At 37.3% G+C, this 23,896-nt stretch overlaps 2 protein-coding genes across 2 annotated transcripts in view; one reads left to right on the forward strand and one right to left on the reverse strand.

Moving 5' to 3' along the window:
• FAM185A (family with sequence similarity 185 member A) overlaps positions 1-19,863 on the forward strand; it is a 139,348-nt gene extending 119,485 nt beyond the window's left edge. Inside the window, exon 8 of the mRNA XM_022554463.3 lies at positions 1-19,863. This exon is cut by the window's left edge and continues 37,982 nt beyond it. The gene's annotated coding sequence lies outside the window, so the exon portion shown is untranslated.
• The window catches only part of FBXL13 (F-box and leucine rich repeat protein 13), a 183,352-nt gene that overhangs the window by 27,414 nt on the left and 132,042 nt on the right, over positions 1-23,896 (reverse strand). The window contains 4 exon segments of the mRNA XM_089917767.1: positions 17,201-17,327; positions 18,303-18,422; positions 23,326-23,488; positions 23,580-23,697. Coding sequence (XP_089773893.1) covers positions 17,201-17,327; positions 18,303-18,422; positions 23,326-23,488; positions 23,580-23,697 — 528 coding nt within the window.

Below are 23,896 nucleotides of genomic sequence, written 5' to 3' on the forward strand. Positions count from 1 at the left end.
TCTAAATATAGAATCTGTTATTTATTTAAACCTTTTTTTCATCATTCTTTCCCTTATTTCCTGCTGAATAGTTTGAGAGGCACTTTGAACAAAAGATTATTTTAGACATAACAACTAGCTGTCCCAGTTAATTTGTTGTGTTACCTATTAACAATCTTTTTTATTAAGATATAATTAACATATAACATTATATTAGTTTTAGGTGTACATATAGTGATTCAGTATTTGTATATATCGTGAAATGACCATCACAATAAGTCTGTTTAACATCTGTCACCATATATAGTTAACAATTTTTTTTTCTTGTGATGAGAACTTGTAAGATCTCTCTTAGCAACTTTCAGATATACAATACATTATTATTAACTGTAGTCACCATGCTGTACTTTACACCCCATGACTTATTTATTTTATAACTAGAAGTTTGTACCTTTTAGCCCCCTTCACCCATTTTGCCCACACCCCCCAACCCCACCTCCACCAATTACCAATCTCTTCTCTGTGTCTATGAGGTTTTTGTTTGTTTTTTTTTTAGATTCCACATATAAATGAGATCATACGGTATTTATCCCACTGTGTCTGACTTTTTTCACTTGGCATTGTGCCCTCAAGGTCCATCCATATTGTCACAAATGGCAAGATTTCCTTCTTTTTTATGGCTGAATATATATATACACCACATTTTCTTTATCCAGTCACCCATCAGTGGACACTTTGGTTGTTCCCATGTCTTGGCTATTGTAAATAATGCTGCAGTGAACAGGGGGGTTACATATATCTTTCTAAATTAATGTTTTCATTTCCTTTGGAAATACTAGATCATATGATAGTTCTATTTTTAATTTTTTGAGGAACCCTCATACTGTTTTCCATAGTGGCTATACCAATTTACATTCCTACCAACAGTGCACAAGCAGTCCCATTTTTCCACATTCTCACAAACACTTATTTCTTATCTTTTTGGTAATAGCCATTCTAACAGGCAACAGTCTTTTAATTTTCCCAAACTCCTGTTAAGAGCATTTACAAAATGGAGTTACTGTTTTGCTTGGTGTAATTATGTAGTTCGTTGGCAAAAGATGACACACTGAGGAAAATAAAAACATCAGTATTTTGCCCTATTATAAGACTAAATATTTGGTCATAATTAAAAAACAAATTTTATGTATTGTTGAGGAAACCTTGTTAATCGGCTTCACAATCTGAAAGATTTAGTCTTTACAACTTGCACGTGGCTTTTCTTCTGAGAGTCTGTGCTTTTAGAAAAAGTCTGGAAGATGGTCTAGGCATTATGGAATACTAACTTTAGAATAAAATACAATGTAGTTTATCTGATGGCCACAAACCATCCTTGTTTATGGTATATTTCAGTTTGGAAACTGTCAACACTTTAATACAGGCACACCAGAACAGTAAATAAGCATAAATAAATTTTATAATCTGTTCTGCATATGATTAAAGAAAGTCTCTTGAAAAAATCTGTATAAAATTACATAAGATTGCGTAGTTTGTCCAACTTTTAATTCATTTTTTCTTGAATACTCTTTATAAGCAGTAGCTTGTAGGCTTTCAATATTAAAACACTGAAACAAACCTCTCTTTCATAGTCATGACTAAGCCATTGTAAAGTATGGAGAAAATATGGAAATATGACAAATGATTAATGACTACATTATTATAAGGAGTTCATATAAATTGGCAGGAATATTGAGACCCCTTAATATATAAATGACTAAAGAATATAAACAGAAAATTCACATAAAATACAATCACAAAGGTAAACAAATATAGGGGGAGATTTCTCTGAGAAATCTATAAATATAATCTATACAATTTAGGATATTTGAATATAGGATGTTGGAAAATACATTCTATGAAATAAGATGGAATGAGGTACCCAGGAGTCTAGGATGACTGAGGACTTTGATGTAATTATTGGGGGTGTAGATCATGAGAAATCTGAAAAGAACAGAAGGTCCCTAACAGCAAACATAAGAAGCCTCCTTTCTTGCTGCTTTTTTTTTTTTTTGAGGGTAAAATGGGGTATAAGGTGTTGTGATAGAGGGGATACAGTTAGAAGGTGTTGTTGAAAATCCTTTGTGTAAATTTTCTGCTTTCAGTAATGCTTAAATTGTAATATATGGAATGCCTATGATTCCTTGTCAAACATACTGAGAAACAAAACAAAACAAAAGGGAAGATTCTGAAGTCAAATGGGTGTCTGTCTTTTTTGTCAACCAGGACCAAATGAGCTCTTAGTCAGGAGAGATGTGTCCTGGTACTGGATTGAAACATGTTGAAATGGAATTCAGCATCTTGTGTCCAAGTCCTAATCCTTAGGATTCTTCTCCTGGTTAATGGTACCACCATGTCCACAACTGACCAGATAAAAACCTGGATATTATCTGTGTCTACTCCTCTCCCCACTGCTCCCCATATCCAATCAATCACCAAGCCCGCCCTACCTATACTACCTCCTAAAAATCTCTTATGCATGCCTCATCTGCCACCATGATCAAAACCTCATTATTTCTAGTGTCATTGAAATACCTTTCCCATTCTTAAATAGATCCCCCTTACCATTATGTCTGTGTACACAAATCTGTATGAGTCCTACTCAGAGTTCTTCAGTGGTTCCCATTGCATATAGCACAGTCTGAATTGCTTTGTGAGGCCATACACATTCTGCCCTCCTCCTCTTTCTCCATCCTCATCTCCTGCCACATCCTCTGTCTTCTCAGGCCATGCTATGCCAATACAAGTCACCTGTGGATCTCCCAACATATAACCCTCTGTCATGTCTCTATGCCTTCCCCCCTGCTTCTTCCTTCATTGAGAATGCCCGTCTCTTCTTTACCTCACAAACGCCTACTGAAGCTCTTAGCTGCACCTCAAAAGCTGAAGAGCATCTCCTGACTCCTCCACAGAGACAACAGAGACAAAAGCACTCACTTTCCAACTCATCCATGCTGCCAAGATGCAGTGCAGTGCACATATCTCCATAACAGCAAATATACCTCATTATGACATAATTCCAATAAATTATTGCTAAGATGTATTGAATGTTTACCGTGTGCCACACACTTATGTTAAGCACTTTACAAATCCTCACAACACTATGAGGAAAGTAATATTATAATTATTGTTTTGAAGAGAGGGTAATGGAGGCACAGAGTAACTTGCCTGAACTCTCATACTGTTGTGACACCAGTAAGGATGTGAAACCACACTCTGAACTCATGCTTTTAGTAACTTTTAGCCATGTAATGTTGTTACTCTTGTTGTTGTTGTTGTTGTTTTGCCACTAAGCTGTACCTTGAGACCAGGACTGTGTAAGTTTAGTACTTCTATAACCTTGCATAGTGTTTGACACACAGTTGACAATAAGTATTTGTGAATGAATGAGTAGTCTATTTATAAAATTATTTTTATGGACCCAGTTTTCCCTTATCTTGCTGGCATACTCTCAGAATTCTTGGATGAAATCTAGTTCCCTTTGTAATTGTGTGAATCAGTGTTAACATTTATATAATGTTTCTTTCTGAAAGATTCGCTCTGTTTGGTGTTGCCTACCACATTCTCTTAGGAGTAAAGAACAAAACTTTTATTGGAAATATGTTTTATCTCAATTAACACATCCTCTTTCTAAAATCATTGATAATGCTATCTTGTACAATGTCCATGAAAATGTATCTTAACCTCACAAGTGATCTTCCCTTTTATACTCTGGCTAGCAATTACAATTTTATAAAAATAATTTACCTTTTCTTCTTAATTATTTTTATTTATTTCTACTTACTTATTAGTATGAATTTTGTATCATACTTCTTTTTAAAATGTATCAACCTTTCCACCCTAATTTACCAACCTACAAGTCTAAATGAAAGCAGGCTTTGGTCAATACACAGAAACTGGTCCTCTATATGTTTATGGAGGGAAGGAAAATAAGCATCTCTGTTACCTGGAAATAGAAAAGTCACCTTGAGTCTACTTGCCTCCTACCTGATGGAGGTTGAGAGGAAAGTTATATCAACCAGATATTCTCCTTGAGGGAAAAGACAAGCTCAGGTTGGTCACTTCTTTTTGCAATGATTTTATTAGGCATTTTGCTGGAAACAGGAGAAAATTGACTGGAACTTCTATGAGGAAAACCACTATTGCTAGTGATGGGACCAGCAGACTCATATAAGGCCACTGGCTGGGAAGAAGGGCCTGGAATGAACTAAGGAGAGGTCCAGCTTCATATGAAAAAGTTCAGTAGGGCAGACTTCTAATGTGTTTTTTGTTTTTAATCCAAGGCAAATCCATTTGTCTCTGAGTTATTCTGCTTTCTTTTAACTCCCATTCTTTCTGTTTCTTAAATCTCAAGTGATTTCATGTGCTTCCTCCTTTAGGCGTTGTGCTGCACTAAACCTCAGGCTTTATTTTTATGTGTGCTCCATGCAGATGGGTGGTCTCTTGAAAGCATATCATCAGATTAAGACATGCAACTAACTGTAAGCTCTCCCACTCCAGCTCAGATCATAGCTAAGAAAATGTGGAATTTTAAAAAGTCTAAGTGTTTGGTTTACAGGAAGGAAACGGTACCAGATCCATTCATTCCCTCACTCACTGACTCACTGATCAAATATTTTACACACCTCTATGTACTAAGCATAGTGCTGGGCATCGCAAAGATAGGATGATCCAGCCTCTGCCCTCAAGAAACTTACAATTTGTAAGGAGACAGGCGTGGAAAAAAATATTAAAATATATCGAGCTGATTGCTTTATTGGAGGCATTATAAAGTACAGCGGAAGCACAAGGCAGGTAGATCCTAAGCCTGCCCAGGAATTCCAGAAAAGCTTCACACAGCTGAAACTTGAGGGATGAGCAAGAATTTACTAGGTGGACAAGAAGAAAGGCTGTTTCCGACAGAGAGATTAACTCACAGCAATGGGAAGGCAAGGAGAGCATGACATGTTTGCGGAGCTGTAGGAGAGTCAGTTCTATGTCTCTGGAGCAAAGATGAAAGGTGGGAGTCATCTGGAAGTGAGGCTGCACAAGTAGGCAGGAACCACCTCAGGAAGAGCTTGGTCCTCCACACTAGACTATTTAGACTTTACGCTGAAAGCATCGTAGAGCTCCTGAAGAAGTCTGAGCAAGGAAGTGAAAGGCTCAGGTTTGCATGGTGCAAGATCACACCACAGCAGAGTGGAGAACAGATTTGAGGACAGTGATACTTAAGGCAAGAGAGGTTAGTAAGGAGAAATGGTGCTTGAACTATGGCAGTGGCAGCAGGGTTGGAGGGGAGGCAGGGGACAGTTATAGAAGATATTGTTGAAGTTCTCACATTGGCTTCTTTTTTTTGGCTAGAAATATCTGAAACTAAATGACCTTATAACATATACGGTTAAAATTAAGATGGAAACCACACGCCAATATTCAATTAGGATTACTGGTTTTTTTGTTTGTTTTGCAGTTCAATTTGAAAATAATTTGGGTGCTACCCAAATGAGGCCATCTAAAAGCATAACACCCCTCTAAGAGACTATGCTGTAATGTGGCAGAGATAAGATACAATATATTAGGAACTAAAGAAAGCTTACTTATTTAGAAAACCATCTAGAGTAATTAATCTCACCATGTGATTTATGTTTTCTTAAAGAGAATGCATCAATAAAATAAAACCTATTGGTATTGCCTTAAAATGACCTAGGTTAAGAGTGTGATTTTTTTAAATTTTATTTATTTTTTTATATAGCAGGTTCTTATTAGTTATCCATTTAATATATATTATTGTATATATGTCAATCCCAATCTCCCAATTCATCACATCACCACCACCATCCCCCCCACCGCTTTCCCCCCTTGGTGTCCATATGTTTGTTCTCTATATCTGTGTCTCAATTTCTGCCCTGCAAACTGGTTCATCTGTACCATTTTACTAGGTTCCACATATATGTCTTAATATACGATATTTGCTTTTCTCTTTCTGACTTACTTCACTCTGTATTACAGTCTCTAGATCCATCCACGTCTCTACAAATGACCCAGTTTCATTCCTTTTTATGGCTGAGTAATATTCCATTGTATATATGTACCACATCTTTTTTATCCATTTGTCTGATGATGGGCATTTAGGTTGCTTCCATGACCTGGCTATTGTAAATAGTGCTGCAGTGAATATTGGGGTGCATGTGTCCTTTTGAATTATGGTTTTCTCTGGGTATATGCCCAGTAGTGGGATTGCTGGGTCATAAGTAGTTCTATTTTTAGTTTTTCAAGGAACCTCCATACTGTTCTCCATAGTGGCTGTATCAATTTACATTCCCACCAACAGTGCAACAGAGTTCCCTTTTCTCCACACCCTCTCCAGCATTTTGTTGTTTGTAGATTTTCTGATGATGCCCATTCTAACTGGTATGAGGTGATACCTCATTGTAGTTTTGATTTGCATTTCTCTAATAATTAGTCATGTTGAGCAGCTTTACATGTTGCTCTTGGCCATCTGTATATCTTCTTTGGAGAAATGTCTATTTAGGTCTTCTGCCCATTTTTGGATTGGGTTTTTGGTTTTTTTAATATTGAGCTGCATGAGCTGTTTATATATTTTGGAGATCAATGCTTTGTCCATTGATTCGTTTGCAAATATTTTCTCCCATTCTGAGGGTTGTCTCTTCATCTTGTTTGTAGTTTCCTTTGCTGTGCAAAAGCTTTTAAGTTTCATTAGGTCCCATTTGTTTATTTTTGGTTTTATTTCCATTACTCTAGGAGGTGGATCAAAAAAGATCTTGGTGTGATTTACGTCAAAGAGTGTTCTTTCTATGTTTTCCTCTAAGAATTTTACAGTGTCGGTCTTACATATAGGTCTCTAATCCATTTTGAGTTTATTTTTGTGTATGGTGTTAGGAAGTGTTCTAATTTCATTCTTTTACATGTAGCTGTCCAGTTTTCCCAGCACCACTTATTGAAGAGACTGTCTTTTCTCCATTGTATGACCTTGCCTCCTTTGTCAGAGATTAGTTGACCATAGGTTCGTGGGTTTATCTCTGGGCTTTCTATCCTATTCCATTGATCTATATTTCCGTTTTTGTGTCAGTACCATATTGTCTTGATTACTGTAGCTTTGTGTATAGTCTGAAGTCAGGGAGTCTGATTCCTCCAGCTCCGTTTTATTCCCTCAAAACTGCTTTGGCTATTTGGGGTCTTTTGTGTCTCCATACAAATTTTAAGATTTTTTGTTCTAGTTCTGTAAAAAATGCCATTGGTAACTTGATAGGGATTGCATTGAATCTGTAGATTGCTTTGGGTAGTATAGTCATTTTCACAATATTGATTCTTCCAATCCAAGAACATGGTATATCTCTCCATCTCTTTGTATCATCTTTAATTTCTTTCATCAGTGTCTTATAGTTTTCTGCATACAGGTCTTTTGTCTCCTTAGGTAGGTTTATTCCTCGGCATTTTATTCTTTTTGTTGCAGGGGTAAATGGGAGTGTTTCCTTAATTTCTCTTTCATATTTTGCACCATTAGTGTATAGGAATTCAAGAGATTTCTGTGCATTAATTTTGTATCCTGCAACTTTACCAAATTCATTGATTAGCTCTAGTAGTTTTCTGGTGGCATCTTTAGGATTCTCTATGTATAGTATCATGTCATCTGCAAACAGTGACAGTTTTACTTCTTTTCCAATTTGTATTCCTTTTATTTCTTTTTCTTCTCTGGTTGCTGTGGCTAGGACTTCCAAAACTATGTTGAATAATAGTGGTGAGTGCTTCCCTGGTGGCGCAGTGGTTGAGAGTCCGCCTGCCGATGCAGGGGACACAGGTTTGTGCCCCAGTCCGGGAGGATCCCACATGCCGTGGAGCGGCTGGGCCTGTGAGCCATGGCCGCTGAGCCTGCGCGTCCGGAGCCTGTGCTCCGCAACGGGAGAGGCCACAAGAGTGAGAGGCCCGTGTACCATTAAAAAAAAAAAAAAAAAAAAAAAAAATAGTGGTGAGAGTGGACATCCTTGTCTTTTTCCTGATCTTAGAGGAAATGGTTTCAGATTTTCACCATTGAGAATGATGTTTGCTGTGGGTTTGTTGTATATGGCCTTTATTATGTTGAGGTAAGTTCCCTCTATGCCAACTTTCTGGAGAGTTTTTATCATAAATGGGTGTTGAATTTTGTCAGAAGCTTTTTCTGCATCTATCGAGATGATCATCTGGTTTTTATTCTTCAATTTGTTAATGTGGTGTATCATATTAATTGATTTGTGTATATTGAAGAATCCTTGCATCCCTGGGACAAATCCCACTTGATCATGGTGTGTGATCCTTTTAATGTGTTGTTGGATTCTGTTTGCTAGTATTTTGTTGAGGATTTTTGCATCTATATTCATTGGTGATATTGGTCTGTAATTTTCTTTTTTTGTAGTATCTTTGTCTGGTTTTGGTATCAGGGTGATGGTGGCCTCATAGAATGAGTTTGGGAGTGTTCCTTCTTCTGCGACTTTTTGGAAGAGTTTGAGAAGAATGGGTGTTAGCGCGTCTCTAAATGTTTGATAGAATTCACCTGTGAAGCCATCTGGTTCTGGACTTTTGTTTGTTGGAAGATCTTAAATCACAGTTTCAATTTCATTACTTGTAATTGGTCTGTTCATATTTTCTATTTCTTCCTGGTTCAGTCTTGGAAGGTTATAACTTTCTAAGAATTTGTCCATTTCTTCCAGGTTGTCCATTTTATTGGCATAGAGTTGCTTGTAGTAGTCTCTTAGCATGCTTTGTATTTCTGTGGTGTCTGTTGTAACTTCTCCTTTTTCATTTCTAATTTTATTGATTTGAGTCCTCTCCCTCGTTTTCTTGATGAGTATGGCTAATGGTTTATCAATTTTGTTTATCTTCTCAAAGAACCAGCTTTTAGTTTTATTGATCTTTGCTCTTGTTTTCTTTTTTCTATTTCATTGATTTATGCTCTGATCTTTATGATTTCTTTCCTTCTGCTAACTTTGGGTTTTGTTTGTTCCTTTTTCTCTAGCTCCTTTAGGTGTAAGGTTAGATTGTTTATTTGAGAAGCTTGTTGTTTCTTGAAGTAGGCTTGTACTGCTATAAACTTCCCTCTTACAACTGCTTTTGCTGCATCCCATAGGTTTTGGATCGTCGTGTTTTCATTGTCATTTGTCTCTAGGTATTTTTTGATTTTCTCCTTGATTTCTTCAGTGATCTCTTGGTTTTTCAGTAATGTGCTTTTTAGCCTCCATGTGTTTATGTTTTTACGGTTTTTTCCCTGTAATTGATTTCTAATCTCATAGTGTTGTGGTCAGAAAAGATGCTTGATATGATTTCAGTTTTCTTAAATTTACTGTGGCTTGATTTGTGACCCAAGATGTGATCTTTCTTGGAGAATGTTCCATGTGCACTTGAGAAGAAAGTGTAATCTGCTGTTTCTGGATGCAATGTCCTATAAATATCAATTAAATCTATCTAGTCTGTTGTGTCATTTAAAGCTTCTGTTTCCTTATTTATTTTCATTTTGGATGATCTGTCCATTGGTGTAAATGAGGTGCTAAAGTCCCCCACTATTACTGTGTTACTGTCGATTTCCTCTTTTATAGCTGTTAGCAGTTGCCTTATGTATTGAGGTGCTCCTATTTTGGGTGCATATATATTTATAATTGTTATATCTTCTTCTTGGATTGATCCCTTGATCATTATGTAGTGTCCTTCCTTGTCTCTTGTAACATTCTTTATTTTAAAGTCTATTTTTTCTCATATGAGTATTGCTACTCCAGCTTTCTTTTGATTTCCATTTGCATGGAATATCTTTTTCCATCTCCTCACTTTTAGTCTGTATGTGTCCCTAGGTCTGAAGTTGGTCTCTTGTAGACAGCATATGTATGAGTCTTGTTTTTGTATCCATTCAGCAAGCCTGTGTCTTTTGGTTGGAGCATTTAATTCATTCACGCTTAAGGTACTTATTGATATGTATGTTCCTATTACCATTTTCTTAATTGTTTGGGGTTAGTTTTTGTAGGTCCTTTTCTTCTCTTGTATTTCCCACTTAGAGAAGTTCCTTTAGCATTTGTTGTGGAGCTGGTTTGGTGGTGCTGAATTCTCTTAGCTTTAGCTTGCCTGTACAGCTTTTGATTTCTCCATCGAATCTGAATGAGATCCTTGCCGGGTACAGTAATCTTGGTTGTAGCTTCTTCCCTTTCATCACTTTAAATATGTCATGCCACTCCTTTCTGGCTTGTAGAGTTTCTGGTGAGAAATCAGCTGTTAATGTTATGGGAGTTCTCTTGTATGTTATTTGTCATTTTTCCCTTGCTGCTTTCAGTAATTTTTCTTTGTCTTTAATTTTTGCCAAATTGATTACTGTGTCTCTCGACATGTTTCTCCTTGGGTTTATCCTGCCTTGGACTCTCTGCACTTCCTGGACTTGGATGGTTATTTCCTTTCCCTGTTAGGGAAGTTTTCGACTTCCCTAACATGGGAAATATTTTCTCAGGTCTTTCTCTCTCTCTTCTCCTTCTGGGACGCATGTAATGCGAATGTTGTTGCATTTAATGTTGTCCCAGAGGTCTCTTAGGCTATCTTCATTTCTTTTCATTCTTTTTTCTTTATTCTGTTCCGCAGCAGTGAATTCCACCATTCTGTCTTCCAGGTCACTTATCCATTCTTCTGCCTCAGTTATTCTGCTACTAAGTCTTTCTAGTGTATTTTTTATTTCCGTTATTGTATTGTTCATCTCTGTTTGTTTTTTCTTTAAATCCTTGAGGTGTTTTTTCTTTAATTCTAAGTCTTTGTTAAACATTTCTTGCATCTTCTCGATCTTTGCCTCCATTCTTTTTCCGAGGTCCTGGATCATCTTCACTATCATTATTCTGAATTCTTTTTCTGGAAGGTTGCCTATCTCTACTTCATTTAGTTGGTTTTCTGGGATTTTATCTTGTTCCTTCATCTGGTACATAGCCCTCTGCCTTTTCATCTTGTCTGTCTTCCTGTGAATGTGGTTTTTGTTCCACAGGCTGCAGGATTGTAGTTCTTCTTGCTTCTGCTCTCTGCCCTCTGGTGGATGAGGCTATCTAAGAGGCTTGTGAGTGTGTGATTTTCTGATAATTACAGATAGCATGCCTAATGTTTAGTATTTATAAAATTACATCCAGAATATCTTAAAAGGCATTATCAGCCTATGTCAAGATGCTACAGCTATTGTCAGGAACATCAGTGATTACTTGCTTAGCATCTACCTACTCAAGCACAAGAATGGGAGGAGGAGCATCCCAAGGAGAAAGTACAGTATGTATAAAGATCCTGAGGTAGGAAAGAATTTGGTTTGTTTGAGGAGCTTGAAAGTGGCAGTGGGGCTGGAGGAAAGAGAATGAGAGGAGAAGGCACATGATATCAGAGGGGTTGGCAGGCATCTGTTTAATTAATGGTAAATGTTCTTTCAAATTTTGGTCTTTCTCCGATTTTATTTTTGTTTTATTAGACATTGTTGGTTATTCCCTCAACATTCCACACATGACTACACTCACCTGATTCTCTTACAACATTTTTCATCTTCTATCTTTAGTATCCTTCATGGATTCATCTTCTTCCCATTCTTTAAATATTGGTGTTCTGTTGTGTTTTTCCTGGGTGCACATCTCTCCTTACTCCCTACACTCTCTCTCCGGATCTTGGCCACATTCACACCTCCATGCTGATGACTCCTAAATCTGAGTCTTCCTTCAGGATCTCTCTCCCAAGCCTTTGGCCTTAATATCCCACACACTCTAACTCAGTCTGATAAGACTGAAATCACCTTTCCCTCAAAACCTGTTACTTTTCCTACACTACCTAAGTTTCTTTCAGGTAGGACTTCCATCCGCCCAAAGCCAGATTTTGGAATCATTCTTATCCTCCCCCTCACCCCCAGGCTCTTATCTTCCACATCTAATCAGTCATCAAGTTCTTTCAATTTTACCTCCTAAGTAGTCTTGAATGTTCTTTCCATACTACTTCTGTCCTATGACCTAGTTCAAGAACTCCTCATCTCTTTCTTTAACTACTGAAGTAACTCCCACTGGTCTCCCCTCCAGTCTGTCACCCAGAGAATAACCCAAATAATCTAAAATGGGAGGCTGACTCTGACTGTGGCTCCCCTTCTAGATGCTACTTCATCATCCACTGACTCAAGTCCAGGCTCCTTGGGGATAACGTGATATTCCCTCAGTGACATCTCCTTTTCACAGTATATTCTAGCAGTACTAAGCTACATAAAGTTCCTTGAACAAGCATGCATTTGCATGCTTCTGTGTTAGACAGACTGAGTTAATAGATCCTTTTCTCTGCTTCCTCTACCACTACACCCACACCATATTTAAATTAGTCACACCCTTCCAAACTGGGCTGCAGGGAACAGATCTTACTCACATTTGGTGCCCTAGAGCTCAGCATTTGTTCCTTCATTGTGTATTTATCGAGTGTCTACTACCCCCAGGGAAAACAGCAGTGAACAAAACAAAGTCTCATCCTCATGGATCTCACATTCCAGTGAGGGGACTCCAGGAGATGGCCTACACAGTAGGCACTCATGGTGAAAACTTTTGAAAATCAGGCAAATGAAAGAGTCTTCTTAAAGCCTCTGTCTAAGCATACTATCTGGAACATTGCTCTGACTCATTTTTCCTTTAAACAAGTATGGTGGTGACTAAAACAATTTAAGCAACAGATTGAACTGCCCTAACTGTGGATCCTGTGGTCTTCAGCAAATGATAATTCTCCTAACTAGAGTGGAAAACATTTTCCTGTATACATGGAGATATAACCTTATATTCAAACAATCCTCTGGGGTAAGTAGAGAACAAATAACATCCCACTGAATTAGACATTAAGAAAAAGTTATAGAAAATTAAAGAATTTTAAAGATAGCTTAAAATACCATCACATTAATAAGCTATTTCCTTCACTTACAAACCCTATCCTGTTTATATTGGAAAAGTTGATGTTTTTCCTTTTCTATCAAATATGCTTATTAGATAACTTCCTAAACAACTTTTATTCATGGATGATGTAATACATTAGTCACTATTCTCCACAAAAAGAATGGCCGAAGACAATAAAATAATTATAAAAAATGTATAAAGTTTGAAATAACTGTGTTCTCTTCTTGGCTTCCCCCATTTAAATTAGCTCTCTCAATTAAACATCTTTTTGGATTTCTAAATATCTATAGTTTTGCCTTTGCTGATTAACTTCCTCATAAGTATCCATGATTTTCTGAACACAATGCCCCATCACCCACTGCAACCCTAGAGAGCTTTTCTACCTCCAAAGAGTAAATTTCACTGATTTCCCTGCTTATTTCCGGAGCGCTTATACATCTCTATAAAGCTGTCTTGCAGGTGACTCAAACTAAACATGCCTATTTTCCCAACCTGCAGCCAACCTGTTCCTCCCCCTATGGAAGGGACACAGCTCAGTAAAGGACACCACCATTTATACAGATGCTCAAGCCAAAAATCTGGCATCATCCTTGATTCCCTCCCCCTCTTCCTTACCCCCATACTCCTTCTATCCCTAGCTCCCATTGATTCTTTCTTCTAAATGTCCCTCAATCTGCTGTGCCAGCCCTACTACCATCTCCCTGGTTATAGCCCTAATATAGACCCTCATAATTTTTCACCTGGATTACTGCTTTATAATTGGTCACTAGTGCATCTATCATCCCCATGTCTATCCAGCAGATAGAGGGACCTTTTCAAAATGTCAGTCTGACTGTGTTACTGTCTAATTGACAATACTGAATGTCCTTCCATTGCCAACAAGGCAGAGAACAAACTCCTCACTGTGGCATCTGGGCCCCTTATGACCTGGCCCCCGCCTACCTCTCAAACATCATCTCTCACCACTCTCCTCCTAATCAAGCTATACCTAAATGTGCAGATTTCCTTGATGCGACCATACTTTCAACCTCTCTACCTTTGTGCGAGCTTTTTCTTTGGCTCACCACATACTCTTTCTCCTTCTCTCGTAAAAGATCTTCTCTGACTCTCTGAGCCAGGTTAAGTTTCCCATCTGTTTGTTTCCCACACCCATCATGTTTTGTAACCACTTGTCTCACACCTGTCTTCCACTAGAATGTAAGGGCTAGGAGGAGGGGCCCTGTCTGTTTTGTTCAGCCCAGTATCCCCAGCACCAAGCCCAATGTAATTAGAGTAAATATTTGTTAACTAAGTAAGTAGTGTGATTGTAACTAAAAACTTACTATTGAAAAGAATTGTGAGTGAACATAATTATTAGAAAACATAAATTGTTTTTTTCCCAAAGGCATAAGTGGTCACATTTGATCTCTGGTGAATATCTGTAACATTCCAGAGTTTAAATCTTGAATGTTAAGTCTATAGTCATATTTGCACTTCATCAGACCTACAATCCTGGTGTTTAGCTGCCTGAGTTGACATCTGGGCTGACTCATTTTAATTTGACTGTTTGAGGTTAGCTTCCACAGCTGTTGTAGCACTATGTTGTCAATGATTTGAGGTTTAGATCACAATTTAACTTACTTGGAGAAAGAAAACAACAGCCTTCAGAAGACATATTTTTCAGTCTTTTGGCAGAAAACAACTAGCTTTCTTCTCCATAGGTGCTCTTTCAGATTGTGTGTATTCTTTACAAGAAAATTAAAACAGTGAATGGGACTTGAGGCTATATTCCTAAGTTTTTAACTTTTCCTCAGTTAAAAATTTTAATATATGGTCTTCGAAAATAAAAACTGAGCTTTTCGCAAATGCTAAAAACTAGGATAGAGCATGTAAGCCTACCTTCGTTCATTCAACAAATGTTCACCAGATCCTTCAGGCTTGTGATGAGTGCTGTGGTGGAATTATATTTTGATGTACTTTATAATGTGCTTTGATCCTTCTTGTTACCCTGTGACCCTTCAGACAACAGCCGGGCCTTCTACTTATATGTGTCAGGGAAGGGTTTTTACAGAACAACATAGGAGAAAAACATCCTAGACTTGTAAGCTTTAAATTCTAAACCCTGAAAGACTTGGAACATGACATTTTTAAAAACCATGTAATCAGTTGGAACATTTCTTCCACCCTCAGATTAGACAAAGAATCTATGCCAAGAGAAGAGACTGGGAGCAAAGAAGAGAAGAGGGGAGAGGAGCAGAGGGGGAAGGAGAAGAGAAAGGAGAGAGGAGAAGAAGGGAGAGAGAAGGGGGGGAAGGAGGGGAGAGTGGGGGAAGAAGAGGGGAAGGGAGAGCAGGAGGGAAGCAAAAGAATGAGGTGCTGGGATACAGGGCCCTGTTCCAGACCTCCCTGGACTCTATCTCCTGATAGGTTTGGGGGTCTAAGAGTACATGAGAACTCATTCTACCTTTCCCTGGTGTGGCTGTGCAAAGCAACAAGGCAGGAGAGTTTTCCTACACTCATCATTTTACCAGCTAAGATCTAATGAGGAAAATAAAAACAACTCTGATTTCAAACTGAGGAAATTTAATTGTGAAAGAGAATTGACGACATAGGTGTTAGAGAACTGAGGAGCCTAATGGAATAATGACAAAATCTAGAGATTTAGCAGCAGGAAACCACTACCACCCCTATGCTGGAAGGACAGTGGGAAGCAATGGTGTTTATTAGAGCCGAGTCCAAGGTCAGGAGGGAAGCTAGCACCACAGCAGTTCTGACTAAAAGGAGTAGATCACAAAAGACAGGCAGCTGATGATAATAATGAAAGGAAGGTGGAGGAAAACCCTGGCCTCTCCCTCCTTCTGACCCTCCCATTGTGCACAAATGCCTCAGAAGCACCAAACCCAACTGGAGTCTAACTGACATGAATCAGCCATTCTGCAGGAGAGTGAGAAGGGTGAGGCATGGGTCTGAGGGCAAATACACCCAGATGTAACAGCAGGAAAATGTCTGCAGGGGATGTCTGGGATTGTGGACCTAAGAAGGCCTCACAGAGTCCCCATGCCCCAGGATGACCCGGAGGGGCCCAGAGCAAGGGCCCCTATGACAAAGGAGCCTGAAGACTTGAAGGGGGGCTTGGAGCCAGGAAAGGGAAGACACATCAGGAATTTACCTGGAAGGAAACCAAATGGACCCTCAGACATCTCACTGGATTCCACCTTGGACAAAAGACAGCATTGAGAAGACCAGGCTTGATTCCACCATGAGTTGACTACATGTAACTGCCCTGAGCTCCCACTCTCATACTACATTTAGACAACACTCCAGGGAAGGGGAGAGCAGACCACCTAGCAGAATGGAGGCTGAATCTAAATTCACTCTTAGATAGAGAAAGGAAAGAACCTGAACCAATGAACAGACACAGTTATTTAAAAGAGCCCACTGAATATGTAGGGAAGGATGGACATATAACACAGGTATCAGTAATGCAGTGAGAAACAGAAACAGGTCATGACAAAGAATGCACTGTGGCTGGAGATGTACATAGAAAAGTTCCTGTACTTGCCTGTAAGGTAGGACTTCTCAGAGAAGGCCTCAGAGACAGGTGATATTTGATGAGCTTGAGGGATGAATAGGGATTTAGCAAGCAGATGGGGGAGAGATCCTCACCTCTGTTGTCTTCTTCTATCCCTCCCAATGCTCTGATTTTTAAGAGAAGCCAGTACATTCCTTATCTAACTACAGTCCATTAAAGTCTTTCAGAAACATGACAGATCTCTGGGTTTATCTTCATTTTGATTAGTAAATGGGGCAGTGCTGGAATGATAGGATAGGTGTGACCTGTGTTTCAACTCTGACAAGTAGCAACAGCAGCTTGCAAGAAATGAGTTTCTTAAAATGTATCCTCTTATAGATTTGTAGAGGCCATTTCTAGACTTCAGTTTTGAACTAAGGACTTGGATCTCAAGGCACTCAGGTAGTCTTATAGAATATACAATCCACAGGAAAAATATACCTAAGCCATCCAAAATATATCTCCACAATAACCAAATGTCTATAATTGAAACACATTTCAGATCTATCACATAAAACTCTGATCTGTCAGGACTTTCCTCAAAATACTGTGTTTTGCCAATTTTTAAAGCAGAGAAACAAGACCATTGATTTACAAATAACTTCATTCATCGCTATTCCAGAAACAATATTCCCAAACTTGCCCTTTATAATCCAATATTCTAAGAAATAAAAATAATTGTTGTTCTCTCCATTGTTTACACAATGGAAAATGATTATATTACAGGAAGCAATAGAAGTCATTGAATTGTTTTTACCTCATTAGAGATGTCTGTTCCAGAGAGATCTACTGATACCAAAGAAAAGATGTTTACAATAAATTCAACTCCTAGGTCAGTCAGATGTTCACAATTTCGTAAACTCAAGTAGTTTAAATTAGAGCAGCTGAAAGAAAGTAGCATGAAGAGTTCATTTTAGCTTTTAATCACACTGTCAGTAGAAATTTCTTCATATTAAAAATTACTTGGGGAAAGCAAATGCTATTGAAACAAGGATTTTCCTTTTCTTGTCATAAAAGTAAGCTTAAAAGTGTAAATAATTGCGACTTCCCTGGCCGTCCAGTGGTTAGGACTCCGCGCTTCCACTGCAGGGGGCGCGGGTTCGATCCCTGATCGGGAATTAAGATCCCACATGCTGTGGGCAGCACAGCCAAGGAAAAAAAAAAAAAAAAGTAGAAATAATTGACATTACAAAGTTGAATGAAAGAGAGGTGGATTATTGTATAAAACATTCTGTGATTTCATTTCATATTGCAATCTCTATTAAGAAAAAATATATTACATGCATACAGAAACTATCATGTAAATACCACGATTGGGACCGCCTTCTTTCGCGGCTTTGGGATACACCAGAAATACATCTACACGTGGAGCAACTCCTAAATACCACGATGAATGACCACTAAAAGTGCAAAGTTAAATTTCTCACTTATCTTTACAAGTTTGTTACAGGAATTGTACTTAACCCCTTAGTGTACACAAGACCTTTTACAAGTAAACAGGATCAAGAATAAACCCACCAGCTAGAATATCCCTTGGGAAACACTGTAAAGGTTTACATAGAGATGATATCCTTGAAAAGTACAGAGAAGTCACCCAGGTATAGCTATTCATAACTTCATGAGTGATTCGATCTCAGACTTTCTGCAAGTTGAAATTTAATAAGAAACATCTTAGATATAGTCAAAAGATTAATTCATTCCATGACTCCAATGTCTTATTTCGTTTTGCTGAATATTGGACCAGCTTCTGGGCATCCCTGATGTTTTCCAAATGGCTTCAAAAGTCTACTCTGATCTGTCCTATTAACAAATATACAATTACTAATAACATGATGTAAAATATTATTGTTTTATCATACCGCTCTGATAGTTTTGCAATAGAGGCATCACCCAGGTGGATACAGTTACTTCAATTTAGCTCTCTTATCTTTGTGCTTGCAGGACCATCAAGAAACTGCTTTAGTCCCATGCCACCAATTCTGTAGGAAAGAGTAAGAAACGCTCTACATGTGATTTTATGTATAAATATGTAGAATACTATTAAAATAAGTTACTATACCTAATACATTTCAAAATAGCAAGGTGATATCTATATCTGGTATTTTGCCAACACTTGTAAACCAAATTTGATTATACAGCTTTTATTTTAATAGAAAATATATAAATGATAGTAATGGGAGAAATATTACTAAAAATGGTATTCCTAGTCATCTGTTCATTTAATTAGGTGGCCTAATTATTAATAAAACAGATAGCCTATAAGGTTTCTTCCCTGGGGTTAAAATGTGATCATGTTAAACAGTGCCTGATGCAATCTCCTGCAAAAGAAAAAAGACAAAAACTTAGGATAGGGAGAACCAAGCCTAACAGTCAAACTACTGTCAAAATCTTGGAGGAATTTCCACTAAGTACAAGTCAATTTAGCTGGACTGGAAACCTAATAAGTTACCTAAAGATCCTTTCTTTCTGAAGCAGAGAAAATCTGATGCTGTAAGATCTTGACCTCAGTCTTCCCATACTGTCCTTAATCATAGACACCTATGTGTCAGTGCCATCCCTCCCACCCCTTCCATGTAAGTCCACATTTATAAATGATTCTCTAAATTATAAATAGTCAACCAGAAACAGATTTATAATAAGATGACAACAAAAACAAAGAAAATTGTGCAGTGGTATTAGGTAAAGGTAAATAAAATTAACACGGGGTGATAATTTTACATAGAGTTAGAATACTATACTAGTAAAAATATTAAGCAAGACTAACAGGGTAATTTTACATTGATTAGGTATCACCCCAATGAAGATAATATGGTTGGGTATAGAATTTGGGGATCATATTCTTTACTGCCATGAAATTGCATACAATGAAATAGTGTAATGATGTAACAATTAAAAAATATATATATGTGTGTGGGTGTGATTAAAAAAACAGACTATCCATAGAAATTAACACAACATTGTAAATCAACTATACTTCAATAAAATAATTTTTTTTTTTTTTTTTTTTTTGCGGTACGCGGGCCTCTCACTCTTGTGGCCTCTCCCGTTGCGGAGCACAGGCTCCGGACGCGCAGGCTCAGCGGCCATGGCTCACGGGACTAGCCGCTCCACGGCATGTGGGATCTTCCCGGACTGGGGCACGAACCCGTGTCCCCTGCATCGGCAGGCAGACTCTCAACCACTTCGCCACCAAGGAAGCCCAATAAAATAATTTTTTTAAAAATCAGGGTGGTTAAGACTTCATGCTTCCAATGCAGGGGGCACTGGTTCGATCCCTGGTTGGGGAACTAAGATCCCACAGGCTGTGCAGTGCAGCCAAAAAAAACCAACAACCCCCCCCCCAAAAAAAAACCCTAAAAAATCAGACTGGCCTTGGATTTCTCCTCTGCAACAGAAATACCAAACATATAAATGTATATATATTATATAACAATATAAACAATATTAATAAAAAGATCAGTTATAAATATATTTTCTGTTACAGAAGAGAAATCCAAGGCCAGTCTGGCTTCTTTTTTTTTTTATTTGGTAATTTTAGTTATGAACTTTTATGCAACATATAATATAGCATAAATACAAAATGAAAGAAAAATAAAAATTCAAAAAGAACATAATTAAGATACAATTTTGTATTAGACTTAGCTTTTGACAAACAGAAAAGGGGCATAAAGTTTAAGTAATATAATTAATGTAATTTAAGTTCCATGGACTATTCATATATATTCAACATGATAAACAACATAACCATCATCTTTTTCACCAGCATTACCCCTAAATAAAGATCCCAAAAGACAGAAGTTGTGCAGGCTGTATTTTTGTACCATGATGTCATAAAATGAAAAATTAGTAACAATGATAATTAGATATAAATTACATGGATATCTGAATACATTTTTAATAAATAATTCTTGGGTAAAGAGAAAATCAGATAAGTATTATAAAACTATATATCTTTCCAAAACTTATATATTTAACATAATTTCAATTAATATCTCAATAGGATTTTTTCTGAAATATGACAAAATTATTCTAAAGTTCACTTGGAAGAATAAACTGGCAAAAATATCTAATAACTTAAAAGAAGACTACTAATAAAGAGAGTCTCATTCTATTAGATATTAAAACATATTATAAAGCAGTAATAGTAATAAAGGGTAACATTTCTTGAGTGCTTATTATGTGCCAGACACTATTCTAAGTACATTACATGAATTAACTTATTTGATCCTCACAACAATCCTGAGTATATACTCTTTATTTTCCCCATTTTACAGATAAAGTACTGTGCAAGATTAGACAGAAAACAGATAAATGAATGGAACAGAAAAGATAGCCTGAAAACAGACATTTATATACTAACACACACACACACACACATATATACTGACATGTGTATGTGTATATACATGGATGTGTATATATAGATACATATATACATTTATATGATAATCCTGGAGGCATAAAAGTCAATAGAAAAGGACTTTTCAGGTAATGGTCCAAGTTAATGGGTTAATGCAGTTAATCCCAAACCTGGCTGTGCATCAGAAGCACCCATGTTGTTTTTTAAAAAATATATAAGCGAGTGTTCCAACCCTAGATATTCAGATTCAGTAGCTCTGGGGTAGGGCTTGGGCATATGTAGTTTTATTCAGCTCTTCAGGTGATTCTGCTGCCCTGGAATTTTCACTTTTAAATCATATATATTTTTGAAATTTATCTTTTTATTATTACTGATTCCTAATTTAATTGCATTGTAGTTAGAGAATATAGTTTGTTACCAGTACTATGAAAATTGTGGGAACTTGCTTTAAAACTTCATACATAGTCCATTTTTTGAAGGATTGATATGTGGTTGAGAAAAATGTATACTTTGACTCTCAAACTTCCTGTTTTAGGTGTATCTCATAGATGAATTTTAAAAATCTAATCTAAAACGCTGATATTAAACCTTCTCCATGTTTTGTTATACTCTATCACATTTTTCTTTTTATTTTTTCACTCTGCTGTCATTTCTTCAGTTATCTTCCAGCTTTGTACTTCTCTTCTTCAGTGAGTTCTAATCTGCTGATTAGCAATTCATTTTCTTTATTTCAATAACTATATTTTTTATTTCTAAAAGTTAGTTTTTCAAGTAAATCTAGTTATTTTTATCACATTTTGTTGTCTGCTCATATTTCTGGTTCCATTATTTATTTCTTCAAATATTTCATACATAGTTACTTAATATTCTGTGATAATTCTAATATATGAATTATGGAAGTTCAAATTTATTTTGCTTCATGGTGACTCATATCTTTGTACATTTGATGGTCTTTAATTGTGAGCACCTATTTATTTGACTTTAACCTATGGGAACTTTGGATGCCTAAAGAGAAGGTGCTTTCCTTCAGAAAAGCTTTGAGCTAACTTCTTCCAGGGGCCTAGGTAGTATCTACCTGAGACCACTTTGTCTCCCTTGAAGAGGTCCAGACACTGCAGAAGTCTCATCCTGCTTCCCTACCTTGAGTCTCGCTAAAACTGATTGTCTCAATGCCAATGTTGAAATGAACATTTATGCTCATAGCAGCTCTGTCTTTTATGTTTGCTTGGTATTCACTGTTTGTCTTAGAGAGTCTACTCATTGAGAAGGTGGTGAAGAATCATGATATTGGATATTGGATATTTCTCGTATTCTTTGTGGGCTCAGCAATGTATTGAAAGTATGTTTCATCCAAGATCTAAATTGTTTGTAGCAAGGAGTCCTTTGAAGTGTTTTGTCAACTCTACTGCTGGACGCAGAAAAACCTCCATTTCTTTTTAAAATTAGGTAACCTGCAGAAGCCTGAGTGAAATATATGAATGCAATTCAATTTTATTTCACATGTTGATACAGATAGGGTTAGCTGTTACACACACACACACACACACACACACACACACACACACACACAGAGTTATCCTGCTTGCATTATGGTGCCAGCTTGCTCATGAGCTTGCAGCCAAGATGCCAGCTGGAACTTTAATCATCCAACGGATTGACTGAGGGTGGAGGGTCTGCTTCCAAGTTCACTCACATGGCTGTTGACAGGAGGCCTCAGTTCCTTGCTGGCTGTTGACTGGAGGCTTCATTTCGTAATCCAGGTTTTTCCCATTTCAAATGCTGTCTTTACCTCCCCTCCACAACCCATGGTGCCTCCCCATTTTAATAATAGGGAACATGAGTTAAGATTTTGTGTAGCTTAGCTTATTACTCTGACTTGTCTTATGTTTTCCCAAATATTAACCAATTTCATTGTAGATCAAATGCTATTTTGTTATCAACTGGCCCTTTAATATTATAAGAAATTTATACAAGCAAGAGGCTGAACTATCCACTGGGGAAGAAATTTTAGCAAGAATTTGATCCTTGCCCACCTGAGAATACCAGGATAGAAGCCCATTTGTAACCCAGCTAAAGAAAGGATTTCAGTAAGAACTTGCCCTCTGTCCATCTGTGAGCAAACCCACACAGAGGAGAAATCTAACTAGTACCCAAGAGGAAACACTTCAGTAAGATTGGTTCTTCATAAGCAAGTTGGAAAGTCCATTTGGGAAAAAGACCTATTAACTGAACTAGCTGTGAGAACCGTCACTAGGAAAGGTGGCCCATAAGTGTTCCAGCAAATTCATTTAATCTTACAAGGGCCTGTGATTCCACATATCCTGAGCATTCCCTGACAATCTCCCCATGCCCCTACATAACTAGTCTGGGTTGGGTGCCCCTCCTTTGTTTTACCGCAGAACTATGCATTTACCTCCACTTGGACTCCTGACTTTCATGTTTACTCTCCTAACCAATGAGCATCTTGAGGAAGTCTGGAACATTCTAGATAATCAGTGTTTCTTGACTGAATGACTCATTACCTTACACAATTTGCCAGATTCAACACAGTAAGCTGCTTCAAAGGTGAGAGTGACTTGAGGCTACCATCTGTTATTCCATTGCAGTCCACCATGTAAATGTGACTGATATTTGGAGAATTCTTGTCTATAAATTTGAAGCACACATCGGTAATCCTTTTATTTCCTGTTTTTTTTTAAAAAAAGAAGTACTGTATTTGAATTGCCACAAGATTAAAAGTAAAATTAATGCTAAACCACTTTTTAACATCACAGACCTTCAAATCGGATCTTCCTGAGGTCACAAGTAGAAAGAGCTTTGAAAGTACAATCGGAAATATGTGGTGCACCAATGAAAACTACTGATGTAATTCGATGGCATTTTTCAACTAAAGCCTTTAGAAGAAAAAAAAAAAAAAAGATTAACCAGAGTATAGAGAACAAGCTTATGAAAGTGATGAGGTTATTTTCTTCCTCTCAATATTTTCAGAAACAGACACATTAACTATTAAATTGTCCTAATTTCAAGGAAAATGGGACGTTTTTTCAATATATTTTAGTACACTTACATTTGAGTAATGCATAGGAATCAACT

The sequence above is a fragment of the Delphinapterus leucas genome, chromosome 9 (assembly GCF_059928025.1).
Source record: "Delphinapterus leucas isolate spDelLeu-1000000601 "Yukka" chromosome 9, BTC_Dleu_Yukka2, whole genome shotgun sequence".
Lineage (NCBI taxonomy): Eukaryota > Metazoa > Chordata > Mammalia > Artiodactyla > Monodontidae > Delphinapterus > Delphinapterus leucas.